This window comes from Clupea harengus, chromosome 7 (assembly GCF_900700415.2).
Source record: "Clupea harengus chromosome 7, Ch_v2.0.2, whole genome shotgun sequence".
NCBI lineage: Eukaryota > Metazoa > Chordata > Actinopteri > Clupeiformes > Clupeidae > Clupea > Clupea harengus.
In genome coordinates, this window is record NC_045158.1 from 28,737,273 (window position 1) to 28,751,448 (window position 14,176).

The window sequence follows — 14,176 nt, forward strand, 5'->3', positions numbered from 1 at the left end:
CAAGAGACAAGAGACGAGGGACAAAAGACAAGGGACAAGAGATGAGAGACAAGAGACGAGAGACGAGAGACAAAAGACAAGAGACAAGGGACAAGAGACAAGAGACAAGGGACAAGGGACAAGAGACAAAAGACAAGAGACAAGAGACAAGGGACAAGAGACAAGAGACAAGCCGTTGGGGGACAGACATTACACTGAAGGTGTCCATAGGCAGGACCAGCAGGCATGAGTGTGACCAAAAAGTTAATATAATAAAAAAATCAATATTTGATTTGTATTGTCAAAAAATACACAAATAGGCAGTGTCAATGATATGGATACATTTTCTGTGTCGGGTACATTAAGTCATGTCGTCTCACTGATTTTATGGTTCAATATCCAGGGTCTTAATTGGAAATATCTCACACACAACGCAAAGAGTTTGGATTTGATATCAGAACTATAGATGCTCATGCTAGAATCCTCTCCGCTTCGAAGTAGATTATGTCACAAGATTGAACCAAATGAGGCCAAGTGCGTTAAGACAGAAGAGGTCTGTTCAGTTCTGATCGTGTCAGTGTTTTTGATACGGTGAATTAGAAATGAGCAAAATCAATTTATACATCATGACATCATTTTTTTTTTTTTTAGACAATGCCATGACAACATTGACAATGCTGACTTTCCACTTGGACTGCTGAAAGAACACATCTTTTTAAAGCTTTTTTAAGGTGCTTGTTTATGCTTCATTGATAAATACTGTGGTGGACTTCAGCACCAACAACCTCAGTAATCTAGTCATATGTTATATATCCATTTTATACCACTAATCGGCACATTCTACATTATTTTGCTTTTCAGGGTTAGCCCACTTCCCTTACTGAACTGAACTGGCTTTAGTTATCAAATGTGTGATCTCCAGTCTAGTTTCAGTTTAGTTAAGCTTCATTCAAAACCTGTAGAATGAATTAAAGCCCACATCTCCTTGCTTCATCACCTAGAGCAGGGGAAACCCTTAAGGTCGACCTTTAACCCCTAATCATACTTCAGTCGTCCTTTCACACTCACAGCCAACTTCTGAGGCCAGCAGCGTAGTCTGTTTTCCCCTACATGAGGGCGTGTGCTCTAGTGTGATTAGTTCTTACTTGAGGCTGTTGTCACTGATTTAGAGAAGAAGCAGCAGTGTGACATACACACACACACACACACACACACACACACACACACACACACACACGCTCACACACACACACACACACACACACAGACACACACACACACACGCTCACACACACACACACACACACACACACACACACACACACACACACACACGCTCACACACACACACACACAGACACACACACACACACGCTCACACACACACACACACACACACACACACACGCTCACACACACACAACACACACACACACACACACACACACACACACACACACACGCTCACACACACACACACACCACACACACACACACACACGCTCACACACACACACCCATATCAGGCAGATATTGGGTACATTGATTAGCCGCACTAATGGATGCCCTGCTGTTAATGTGTTTTCGAATGGTGGCCAGTCTTATGCCAACCCTGAGGCTCTGTGACCTCATATATATAGCACATCACACACACACACACACACACACACACACACACACACATTTTGTTCTCTGTGTTTCATTGCCTGCGTGTGGGTTCGGATAGGAGGATGGTGAGCAAATATATGCTGCTGAGTTTTGCTTCAGAACCCAATCTATCCACTGACATGATATAACAATGTAACAGTGATCCTCCTTCTCCTAGCCTTGTGCAAGTCATATACCACCAGTGAATTTAGCTTGGAAGTACCTGAGCAACTCACTACCATTGAGATGAAGGTGGTTGGAACACCGTGACTTTGTGTGATATACTAACTGTACCGATTAAAGCTTAATGTCTTCAAGATAAAATGAGCTACATTAACGTTGATGTCAATTAAATTCTAAGTGATATGGTTCACTGTTGACTTGTTTGACCAAACACCGTATCACCTGACGCAATATGGTTACCATAATAACCCATGTTCAAGTAAGGGCAGACATATAACAAATATCCTAAAAAGAAATTATTGAAAGTGTCAATATCTTATTTATTCTTATTGATTAGCCCCTATTTATTATTATTGATTTCGATGGATAATAACTGTTAATCAGTAGGTGCGCAGAACTTTCAAAGTTAAATAAGAATGATGAAACTACATCTACATCTACGACCATATGCTTTGATTTCTATCGAACCAACCTCTGTAGTTGACATTTTTTAAAGGAGATCACAAAGAAAAGAGAAATTGGATGACATTTTTTGTCTTAGTTCCCAGGAGGATAAAGCTTTCTCTAGACAGTGGTACTCACTTGGGAATATACTTAGCCTGGTCCCCCAATCGCGTCTCGAAGGCCTCCCAAGCGGGAGAAAAGCTCTCATCACTCTCCATGTTCTCTCCACTCTCACCGGACAGGAAATCTGACACCCGCTGAAATCCGCACAGAAACTCCTGCAAGTTGATTGTACCGTCCTGGTCGGTGTCGAGCTTTGCGAAAATTGCCTCCGTTTCCGTGGACTTGACATGAAGTTCGGAGCAGATCTGTAAAAACTCGTCTTTTTCAATGCGCCCGGAGTTATCAACGTCATAAGCGTGAAAGAGCGAGAGAAGCCGTTCGTGTTGGTTATCGTACTCCATTTGTATTCATTGAGTTTGAAAAGACATAAAACGTCTTGGTCTCTTCTGAAATCCCATTTATTTCACAAACCAAATGGTTTCACCGGTTGGCAGCTGGTGTCCTGAGGCCGTGGCATCCATTTGCGCGCTCTAGAGGAATGCACCTTGTATACCGGTGAGAGAGTTTAAGTGCTGACACCTCCCAGTGTTCCAACTTGGTGAACTAGCACTGAGCAAACAGTAGGTTGGTGACGGTCCAGTGCTGGGTGGCCGAATTACTTCTAATCTGAAAAACAAACATCAACACCAGTGACTTGAAGTCTGCCTAAAGGTGCCTTACGCCGCTGAAACTGCGGTCCGTCCGTTTCCCAGTGATGTGCTCACACAGACTGTCAGGCAGACGGTTAAACAAAGAAAATAGCGAAGAGGTGTTTTGTTTGGGGTTGTTATTACTGTGAGGTGGTATAGTGTGACATCCCTCTCTCCAGCGCTAATCTAACTGTAGAATAACTCTTCAGAAAAACTTTGCTTTGGAAAATATCAGAACCGATCTCTATAATCACAATCATTATTGACGAGGACACATCAACACCTTTTCGGCCATACGGCTGCTGCTGGCATTCTGAGCTTGAGGAAGTAAATGATTTGTGGCCACACTCCGAACGAATCCAGCCACAAGAGACCAGGATATAACCTGAAACCCCGTGAAGAAATAAAACACCTGAAGCGAACAGAGGCAGAAACCTACAGTTCTCAATAACCATTTACAACGAAGGTTTTAATGCCAAAGGGATCATTTTCCCGAACAGGTTTGGTGGGGGAGATAAGGGAATATGAGAACCAGAGCACAGTAATAGCACTGGCCTAACATCGCAATACGTACAAAACTAAAATCATTGTGTATGCCTGTAGGCTGCCATAATATAGTCCATAATGAACTCCTTTCAGTCATTAAGGTTTATGAAACATACACATCTGACTTCATCTTAGCCTGTAGCTGGGAATCACAAGAGAACCCACTTAAAGTAACACTATGCAACAATTTGACACTTTTTGAGGTATGGTTTTATAGGCAACTAGTTTCGGTACCATTCTCAAATTCATTTTGATAGCATATGGTCATGTGAAGGACAGATAAACACCTGTGTCTCTCCCACTAGCCATCCAGAATATGCCCTATGTAGTTCTGGGTACCGGGCTGGAACACCCTGCAAAAATGAAAGAAAAGCTTTCACAGCATGACATTGCCAGCTATACTGCCAAAAGACACCAGTTAGTGTGTTGCAAGCTTCTATCAGTATCAACTGGGCTGTTGGTGGTGTTTGTAAGGTTTTTGCATGCCTTTTAGGTAGGTAGCTTGCTAGTTTTGGAACATAACTCCTTATTGCTGCTTTAAATATGAAGTCGGAGAACAACACAGGTCCTTATTTTTACACGTTCTGACAATAGTAGGGCGTTTCTGAGGTGACACAATGTGTGAATGCTGTAGACTGACAGCTGCAGTTGCAGTTTCCCCAGTGTGGAGACTTCTGTAATAGTAGTTACGCAGATATCTTAAGGAATGCCTGGAAACTTAGCTTAGTTTGATCCGGGAGGCTTTTGAATGTCAAACACAACCAAGACTGCTGATGATCCTCTTAAGAAGACTTCAGGACACTGAATTGACAATAAGACTTTTAATGGAATGTGGACATAAAACTTCATACACAGATAAAAAGATTTATCTATATACATTAAAGGCACAAACATGACACAGATCTATTTCCAAAAAAAACTACAACTCCCAAGGCAGCCTCTGAGATTGAAAAGCTTGACAGAGGTCTCCCACAGAATGTGCGCATTACAAAGTTGCATTAACAGCATAGAGTGCTATTAGTAACATCTTACGTTAGTGTTCTAACTGTAAACAAGCTGGTTCATGATTGGTCAGTGGCATAGGCCATTAGTAAACAAGACGTCTGATTGGCAGTGATGCACGACTATCCGGACTGGTGCTCCTTCAGGAAGCGACTCATGTAGTTGGCAAGAGCCTGTGCATCCTCCACAGTCACAGCATTGTACAAGGACGCACGGACGCCTCCGACGGACCTGTGACAGAGAGAAGAAGAGAGAAGAAGAGTGAAAGAATGAACAAGCTAAATAATAATAATAATAATAAGGGGGAAAAAAAGGAATGAAAAAAAAAATTAAACTAAAAAAAAAGAGAGAGGAAACTCGAAACATAGAGCTCCAACCATTTAATCAGAACACACACACACACACACACACACACACACACACACACACACACACACACACAGTTATCTGTGGTAGGTACCTGTGTCCCTTAAGAGAGATCATGCCAAGCTTGGCAGCTCCATCCAGAAACTTCTTCTCCAATGCATCATCACCCTGGCTGCTGCCCACGCGGAACGGCACATTCATCCGACTGCGACAGTCTGGATCCACAGGGCACCTAGTCTCACACACACACACACACACACACACACACACACACGAACACACACACACACACACACACACACACACACACACACAAACACACACACAAACACACACACACACACACACACACACACACACACACACACACACACACACACACACACACACAAACACACACACACACACACACACACACACACACACACAGGCAGCAGTCAGGTTAACTGCGTGAGTACTCTTGGACATTTTGTAACCAGACATGTTGAAAGCTTGGTGTTACCATGAGGACTGGTTGAAAGCTTGCAAGAACTCTGGGTAATATCTGTGTCACTTACGTGTAGAAGCCATTGGAGGCACTAATGATGTCATAGATGAGGGAGGATTTCTGTATGTTGAGACGTTCCATGGCTTCAGTTCCACCGTTGTTCTTGATCCACTCCAGAACCAGACTCATAATGTAGATACTGGGATTGGGGAGATAGAACCAGACCCATAATGTAGATACTGGGATTGGGGAGATGGGTGATCATGGATTATGTGAATGTGTGTGTGTGTGCGCATTACATTACTACTGACTGATATTTTCATGAGTTGTTCTAAGATTTTGCTGTTTAGGGCTAGTGGAACCACTGCTAGGGTTACAGCATTACTGCAGTTTATAGAGGGATAGTAGAGGTTGGTTAGAAGACATTGTGGCCCTGTGCTGTGATTGGCTGCTGCTGCTGAGGGGTACGGGTACCTGAAGCAGGGTGGGGTGTTGTAGAGGGAGCTGTTCCCAGCCTGAACCTGGTAGTCCAGGACGATAGGACACTCCTTTAGCGCCGCTCCCAGGAGGTCCTCCCGTACAATCACCACCGTGACACCTGCACACCCCACATTCTTCTGGGCACCGGCAAAGATCAACCCAAACTGGACACACACACACACATTTCAGTACAATAAGAACCCTCAAACAGCTGATGATTAACACAACAAAAAAAATCCCCACTTGATGACTAATAACAAATATGATATGATACAAGCCGTAGATATCTGAAGCTGAGGGGCGTTCTGTTTAAAAAAAAATGGAAGTTTGGTTACTATGGTTACTAAAACTATGTTTTTTTTTCCCTAATCAAATTCTAAAGGTCTGTATCCTTGTTTATATCCCAGCTCTGTAAAAGCACTTCAAATCAATGAAATGACAAGTTAAGACGTGGGAGGCCATTGAACAACCAAGTGCATCAAGTCATGAATGATCATGTCCGCACTCTTGCCCCTCACCTTGGACACGTCCACGGGGCGGGACAGGAAGTTGGAGGACATGTCGCTGACCAACACTGGCCCCTTGGGGTCCGGGGTGAAGTTGAACTCCACGCCGTGCACCGTCTCGTTGCAGCAGTAGTACAGGTAGGAGGCGCTTGAGTCCACCGCCCAGCCGCCGCTCTCTGGGATCTCTGGAGAAACAGGCAAGAGGGCACTTAACTCTGGGGGGAAAGAGTGTCTATCGCCCAGCCGCCGCTCTCTGGAGAAACAGTCAAGAGAGCACTTAACTCTGGGGGGAAAGAGTGTCTATCGCCCAGCCATCGCACTCTGGAGAAACAGTCAAGAGGGCACTTAACTCTGGGGGACAGATTGCCCACTGCACACGTGTGCACTGCAGCATGTTTTGAAGGAAACGTACTTGAAAAGACTCAAGCTCATGCTTTGTTAAAACGAGTCCTGCTTTTAGAGTCTGAATTTAAATTGGATTATTAAGCGGAGGCTTTCATGCAAAGCAGCATATACATGTCGAGGATAAGAGCCTACACATGGTTAACACGCATGCTAAATGGCTGAAAGGGCATAGGAGAAAGACACCATTATCAGTTACGTATGCTTTTTAAACACGCAGAACCAAGTCTTACTCAAATATCTAGGCCTGTGTGTTTGTGTGCATTGCAGTCACACACACACACACACACACTGGTGTAATCTAGGCCTGTGTGTTTGTGTGCATTGCAGTCACACTGAAAGTGGCATTCACATTTCATACAGGAGGGGAAAAAAACTGAGACTGATATTTGCCACAAGGCATTGTGATACATAAGCCAAGAATGAACTCTCTCACACACACACACTCCCTGAAAGTCATAAATAAGGTCGGCTACGGCTATGGGAAATGTAGCAGTCCAAATGTTTATCCTAAAACATGTACTAACACGACAGGAGGACAACTTCCTCTTGCGCATGAAATCCACATCAAAGAAAATATTGTGAAAGAGTTTGATCTAAAAGGTTTGTATGAAACACATAGGACACTGCACACACACAGGCAAGCATTTAAAGGTTTCTTCACAGGAAATTTGGAGTCTCTCTCTTACAAACACACACACACACACTCACTGGTGTAAGAGTCCAGTTTGGGGTGCACCACACACACTCACTGGTATAAGAGTCCAGTTTGGGGTGAATCACACACACACACACACTCACTGGTATAAGAGTCCAGTTTGGGGTGCATCACACACACACACACACACACTGGTATAAGGGTCCAGTTTGGGGTGCACCACACACACACACACACACACACTCACTGGTGTAAGAATCCAGTTTGGGGTGCACCACACACACACACACACACACACACACACTCACTGGTGTAGGAGTCCAGTTTGGGGTGCACCACGTTGACCTTGCCATATTTCTCCGCCTCCTTGGCAGCTTTAGCCGACCAAGTTCCTGTCACAATGTAGTCGGCCCGCTTCTCCTCCTTCAGACCAATCAGATTGAGAGGGACGGCACTGAACTGGCCAGACCCGCCCCCTTGCAAAAAAAGCACTTTGTAGTTGTCTGGGATCTTCCTGAAGACAAGACAGGAAAGGAAAGGCAAGACTGATGAGAAGAACATGTGGCAAACAGCCTCTCAATTTCAGATTCGATAAACTAAGATCTGACGACCTGAACTGATGTCAAATATCCTAAAGGGCTATGACTGTTATCACATGTCAATATTAAAACAAGACAATATCCTCTTTTGTATGCAGCAAAAAGCCCTTCTTCACCTCGTGTAAAGTATAGACAACATGTTTGCCTCTGGCTCAGAATCAGGGATTTATTTTATTCATAGGATATCTTCAGTGATAAAATGACATTTCACTGCACTGCAATGGATCTGTACTCTGAGAAGAGGAGTGTAGAACCTTGCTAACTTACATGTGGCAAACATCTTCTCAATTTCAGATTCGATCAACTAAGATCTGAGGACCTGAACTGATGACTGTTATCACATGTCAATATTAAAACAAGACAATATCCTCTTTTCTATGCAGCAAAAAGCCCTTCTTCACATTCTGCGTAAAGTATAAACAAACATGTAGGACCGTGCAGACTTACAGGAGCTCCCTCAGCAGGTTCTCAGTGGTGTTGATAATCTTGGTGAAATCTGCGGATCTGTGGCTCATCTCTGAAAGACAGGACAATGTGGGTCAAGCTACGCATGGGACCCTTAATGAAGCTGCACCGGTGGCTTCCGGAACACTCAAACCAAACCCCATGAAGTAGCCCTTCACTCACCCAGGACACTGAATCACTCAAACCAAACCCCATGAAGTAGCCCTTCACTCACCCAGGACACTGAATCACTCAAACCAACCCCCATGAAGTAGCCCTTCACTCACCCAGGACACTGAATCACTCAAACCAAACCCCGTGAAGTAGCCCTTCACTCACCCAGGACACTGAATCACTCAAACCAAACCCCATGAAGTAGCCCTTCACTCACCCAGGACACTGAATCACTCAAACCAAACCCCATGAAGTAGCCCTTCATTCACCCAGGACACTGAATCACTCAAACCAAACCCCATGAAGTAGCCCTTCACTCACCCAGGACACTGAATCACTCAAACCAAACCCCATGAAGTAGCCCTTCACTCACCCAGGACACTGAATCACTCAAACCAAACCCCGTGAAGTAGCCCTTCACTCACCCAGGACACTGAATCACTCAAACCAAACCCCATGAAGTCGCCCTTCACTCACCCAGGACACTGATGCCAATGCCATTGTAGTTTGTCAACTCCTTCTGAGCTTGAAGCAAAACCTGCAGAATAGAACAAGTGAGGAGGTGGGTTACGTTTTTTGTTTTGTTTCTGTTATCTATTAGTTTTGATATTTTATTGTGATTTAATTGTACAGCACTTTGGTCAACGTGAGTTGTTTTTAAATGTGCTTTATAAATACATTTGACTTGACTTCATATTCACATATGAAATCCTGGACCAATGCTTCGCCCTCAGTTTATAACTTTCAAAGTTGGTAGCGCTCATACATACTCTGAATGGCAAATTATGCGATACAGGTAGCAACGTTATTTAATTAACGGTATTTAAACTACTTGCAGCCATGTGACAGGCCCACCTACGCGTCAGGCATTTGCAACAAAAAAATCCATCAGGAGGGCAGCTATTCGAAATATCGAATTTGAATCTAATCATTTGCGCTCCAAATAGGCCACAATATCATTTGACATCTGAACTGAGAGATAATACGAAATTATGCTGCGTCAGAGAAATCACTGCGGAGAGAGGAATGGAGCGCCCTCTCGTGTTCAAAGAACAGAAGTACGACGTGGGATTTTTTTAGGGGAGAAAATGAAGGGATGATGCAATTTACTACCAGGTTGTCGGCAGAAACCAAACCGTATCGTTTCTTCCCAAAGACATATATAGATATATGGGAAGAAACGATACAACTTCTCTCGACATGAATGCGAATACAACACACTTTTAGCTAAATTGCTAAACTGTCCAGCAGTAGGCTTCTTACTGTAACACTGTTTCATGAATGCAGATTGTCAGAATATTGCTAACGCATGATGCATCTCGGTCTCATGTCAGACAGCAAGTTTTCGATTTGAAAATATCTGCACGAGTACATAACTGTCACTTCGTCCAATAATGAAAATACAAATCTTTTCATGTTTTTTTATAATACATATACATACCATCATCTTATTTGCATCATCACATTTCAACAATTCAATAATGTAGGCTATTCACTTGAGAACTTACAGACTGTGGCAGTTTTGCAGGTCCTGCTCCAAAGTTGATAGTTTGCTTGTTTTCCATGATTTCCAAGTTATGTTTAACCAAAGGCAAAGTGCTTCCAACTGGACCAGCAAACCGACCGGTGTGCCCTACTTTCTAAGATCCTCGATGTTCGGTTCAATGAATTTCATGCATGCTCCGACTCCTCTCTAACAAAACATATTCCTTATAGTTCTGTGATTGGTCGTGTGGATAAGCCAAGCTTTGTATCGAACTTTTGATTGGATAGCAGGGATTTTACAGCATATGATTGGCTTCAGCCTTCACGCCACTAGAACGTGATCATTCAGAGTATTAGCAGAGCCCGTCTACGCATATTAGAAATTCTCTAGTATTAGTGTGTGGAAAAGTTAGGCTACATGAAACAAATAATTGTTAATGAGATCATAGGATAGACTACGTTTACATGATGTTGAGATATGAAGATAAAACACATTTGGAGAAACTCGAAGCAACCAGTGGTTACTAGGATACTAGCCTATTCTTCGCATGGATACGCTCACAGCGCGCACACATTTTCACTACCATCCCACAAATACATTGTATTGCACCGGACCTGAACTGAAATATCCTAAAGGGCTATATGACTGTTATCACATGTCAATATTAAAACAAGTCAATATCCTCTTTTGTATGCAGCAAGTCCACAGTCACTTTTGTGAGCAGCAACATTATTCTGTTATTTAGTAAGCTGTCCTAACTATATAAACATTTTCTTTAGTTAAAATCACAGGTCTTATCATTGAATTAGCAATCCATTGGTAAGTAAAAATAATCAGATTAAACGACATCTTTGGATACATAACATTTCATTGTAACAATTCATTGATATATTTTAACCATTAATTGTTATTTGAAAGCCACCTACACAACACTGCAAGTCTTAATGTGTCCTGGCAATCCATCTCCACAATATCATGTCAATAAGCCAGATAGATGCAGAACGTTATGGTAATGGAAATAAATCTTCTTTTGAATTTGAACATTTAAAAATACAGGGATAGGCCAGAAATACAGGATGATGACATTTCAGCTTGTTTGAATCCAGCTCTCTCTTTCGCCAGAAACCATGATGTGGTTCATGTGATTTAAGTACAGAGTGGATGGTCTACATGAGGTAGCACATGACCAATAAACGCACTCTGTGAAACAGTCGGGAGCCAACAAAGACACGTGCACCACAGAAAGAGAAAAGGTCACACGGCAAAAGTGAGCCTCTGATTAGAGACTCTGCCGAAGGGCTCTGTAGTCTTTCGCACGCTTAGTCCGTGAGTACGTCTCAGAAAGTGTGTGTTCAGTGTGCATTTAACATCTCAACATGTCCCACATTTCACAAAATCGCGCCTTTGATCTAGGGGAGCAGACATATAGATGAAGCCACTGGTCTGCAGCGGAGAGGGACAGTGTGAGAGACAGTCTCAGGGTCCAGATGAAAGAAAGTTCAGCTCAGTGTGTGTGGGGTCGGTGAGTGGCTGTGTCTGCCGGCGTGCTCGTTTGAACGCAGCAGGGAAGGCGTCTCTGAAAGCCCGTCTGAAGTTGGCCCCCATGAAGGCGTAGAGGAGCGGGTTGAGGGCAGAGCTGGCGTAAGACATGCAGTGGGCCCAGATCTTGAGCTTGTAGAGGGTGTAGCTGCGTAGGGGGGCAGCCGGGTGTAGAGACTGCAGGAGCACAGCACTTGGATGGGCCCCCAGCACATGGTGAAGAGCAGCACCATCACCACCACCATACGGGAGACCCGCGAACGCACCGCCTCGGAGTGCTCGTACTGCACATGAACCTGAAATAAACATATGCACACATACACACACACACACACACACACACACACACACACACACACACACACAGACAGACACACACACAGACAGACACACACACACACACACACACACACAGAGAGACACACACACACACATTTAAGAACTTAAGGACTTAAGAACTTACAACTCCCCATATGGGGGTCTTAAAAACTTACCACTTCTGTGTGCCTGGACCCTGAACACATACAGTACATTTACGCCAAAAATAAGACACCAGCACATATTGGACATATTCCTTGCTATCTATAGACTCTACACATTAATCAAATGTGGGTCACAATTACAAAGGTTCCAGCTACATATCACAGCACACACCAAAGATGAAAGCCATTTTCATGGTGGTTGAAAAAAGATGACCATGATACTGATGGCTGTTGCTGCTGCTGCTGATAAATAGACTGATGCTTGAAACTGATAGTTGCTAACACCTGGTAGTTGTGGTCAGTAGGCTCCACGCTGGGGCGGCCCATGCGTTTCAGCATGCAGGCGTAGCACAAACAGATGGTTAGCAGCGGCAGCATGTAGACGGCCAGGAAGGCGTAGAGGATGAAGGCCCTGTGGAGGCCTGGCGATGGGAAGGCTTCGGTGCAGTACGTCTGCGGGCCGAACCAGTAGCCCGGCTCCAGCCGCTGGTACACCGCCACCGGCACAGACAGCAGCAGGGAACCTGACGCCGCAGCAGATGATTACATCACTACATAACAATTCAATTCAATTTTATTCAATTAATTAAATTCAATTCAATTCAATTCAATTCAATTCAGTTCAGTTCAATTCAATTCAATTCAATTCAATTTTATTTATATAGCGCCAAAAAAATGTATTGTCTCAAGGCGCTTTACAGAGCCTCCAGAGCTTTACAGAGCCCTTTAACACTGGATAAACCCTTCTTATTTCATCATGGTAGGAAGTCTAGAAGTAGTTCTATATTTGCATATGTGTGAGAGAGAGAGAGAGAGAGAGAGGGAGTGTGTATGTACACTTGCTTACCTATCCAAATAGAGATGCTGACAGCCATAGCTAACTGTGGTGTCCTGTGGTGGAGGGACTGCAGGGGGTACACTGTCACATAAAAGCGATCCACACTCATCGCAGACAGAGTGATGCAGGTCGCCTGAGCTGTCACCTGTCAGACACGCATGTATGTTTGTATGTGATAATGTGTCAACATAACATACATGACACATACCATAAACCATCCTCACACGTATGTATGCATGTTGTTTGCATGTGATAATGTGTCTACATAACAGACATGAAGCATACCATAAACCATCCTCACACGTATGTATGCATGTTGTTTGCATGTGATAATGTGTCTACATAACATACATGACGCATACCATAAACCATCCTCACACGTATGTATGCATGTTGTTTGTATGTGATAATGTGTCTACATAACATGCATGACGCATACCATAAACCATCCTCACACGTATGTATGCATGTTGTTTGCATGTGATAATGTGTCTACATAACATACATGACCCATACCATAAACCATCCCCTAAACTGCAGATGCTTGGACTGGTTAAGAGATAAAGGAGCGAGTAAATTTGACATACTGGAGTGGAGGAGTGAAAAGGTTGGGCTGACCTGCTGCAGATAGCTGACCAGTCGACACATGAAGTCTCCAAACACCCAGCTGGGCAGAGGGTAGAGGGTGGCTGTGAAGGGCACACAACACACTAGGAAGAGGATGTCTGTTGTGGCCAGATTCACTACAACCAAAACAGAACAGGGCAAACATGAGAATCTGCACCCAGAAATATGCATGAAATAGAAATCAATTGTAAAAAATATTGCAGTGAAATCAAACAAGGCTTACACAACCCACAACAATATGTTTCTGCTTGCTAAAACAGCCTTAAAAGAAGAGAGGGCTTCACCAAACACTGCAAACACTATGGATATCATCATGTCTACGTTCAGAGTTTGTTTTCCTGAGCACTGATCAGATTTTTTTAAGAATCTACCAAGAATTAGTATCGATGATTAAGTCAGCCTGTATGTCACAGCAACAAAAGTGTAGAGAGGAATACATTATCCATTAGTGTCTCTGAGGGCTGTACCTATGTAAATATTGGTGACCGTCTTCATCTGTTGTTGCTTAGCGACTACATAGATGACAAGGGTGTTA

General features: G+C 43.6%; 3 protein-coding genes across 3 annotated transcripts in view; all 3 read right to left on the minus strand.

The window, feature by feature from the left end:
- Positions 1-3,051, minus strand: part of rasef (RAS and EF-hand domain containing) — a 21,094-nt gene extending 18,043 nt beyond the window's left edge. Inside the window, exon 1 of the mRNA XM_031571060.2 lies at positions 2,392-3,051. Within this exon, the coding sequence (XP_031426920.1) occupies positions 2,392-2,717 (326 nt within the window). The 5' untranslated portion in view covers positions 2,718-3,051. The remainder of the gene's footprint in view (positions 1-2,391) is intronic.
- Positions 3,052-4,357: 1,306 nt separating this feature from the next.
- Positions 4,358-10,370, minus strand: psat1 (phosphoserine aminotransferase 1). The gene is made up of 9 exons (XM_031571061.2): positions 10,178-10,370; positions 9,147-9,207; positions 8,499-8,568; positions 7,761-7,966; positions 6,405-6,577; positions 5,881-6,050; positions 5,477-5,605; positions 5,014-5,151; positions 4,358-4,784 (listed from the first exon to the last, which is right to left on the minus strand). Exons 1-9 carry the CDS (start codon positions 10,232-10,234, stop codon positions 4,676-4,678), a joined length of 1,113 nt encoding a protein of 370 aa, XP_031426921.1. The 5' UTR covers positions 10,235-10,370; the 3' UTR covers positions 4,358-4,675.
- An 82-nt stretch (positions 10,371-10,452) lies between these two features.
- kiss1rb (KISS1 receptor b) lies at positions 10,453-13,764 on the minus strand. Its single transcript, XM_031571062.1, is given in 5 exon segments — positions 10,453-11,885; positions 11,888-11,990; positions 12,462-12,700; positions 13,024-13,159; positions 13,633-13,764. Coding segments are annotated over 5 exon segments (762 nt in total). The 5' UTR covers positions 13,663-13,764; the 3' UTR covers positions 10,453-11,631.
- Positions 13,765-14,176: the final 412 nt, after the last annotated feature.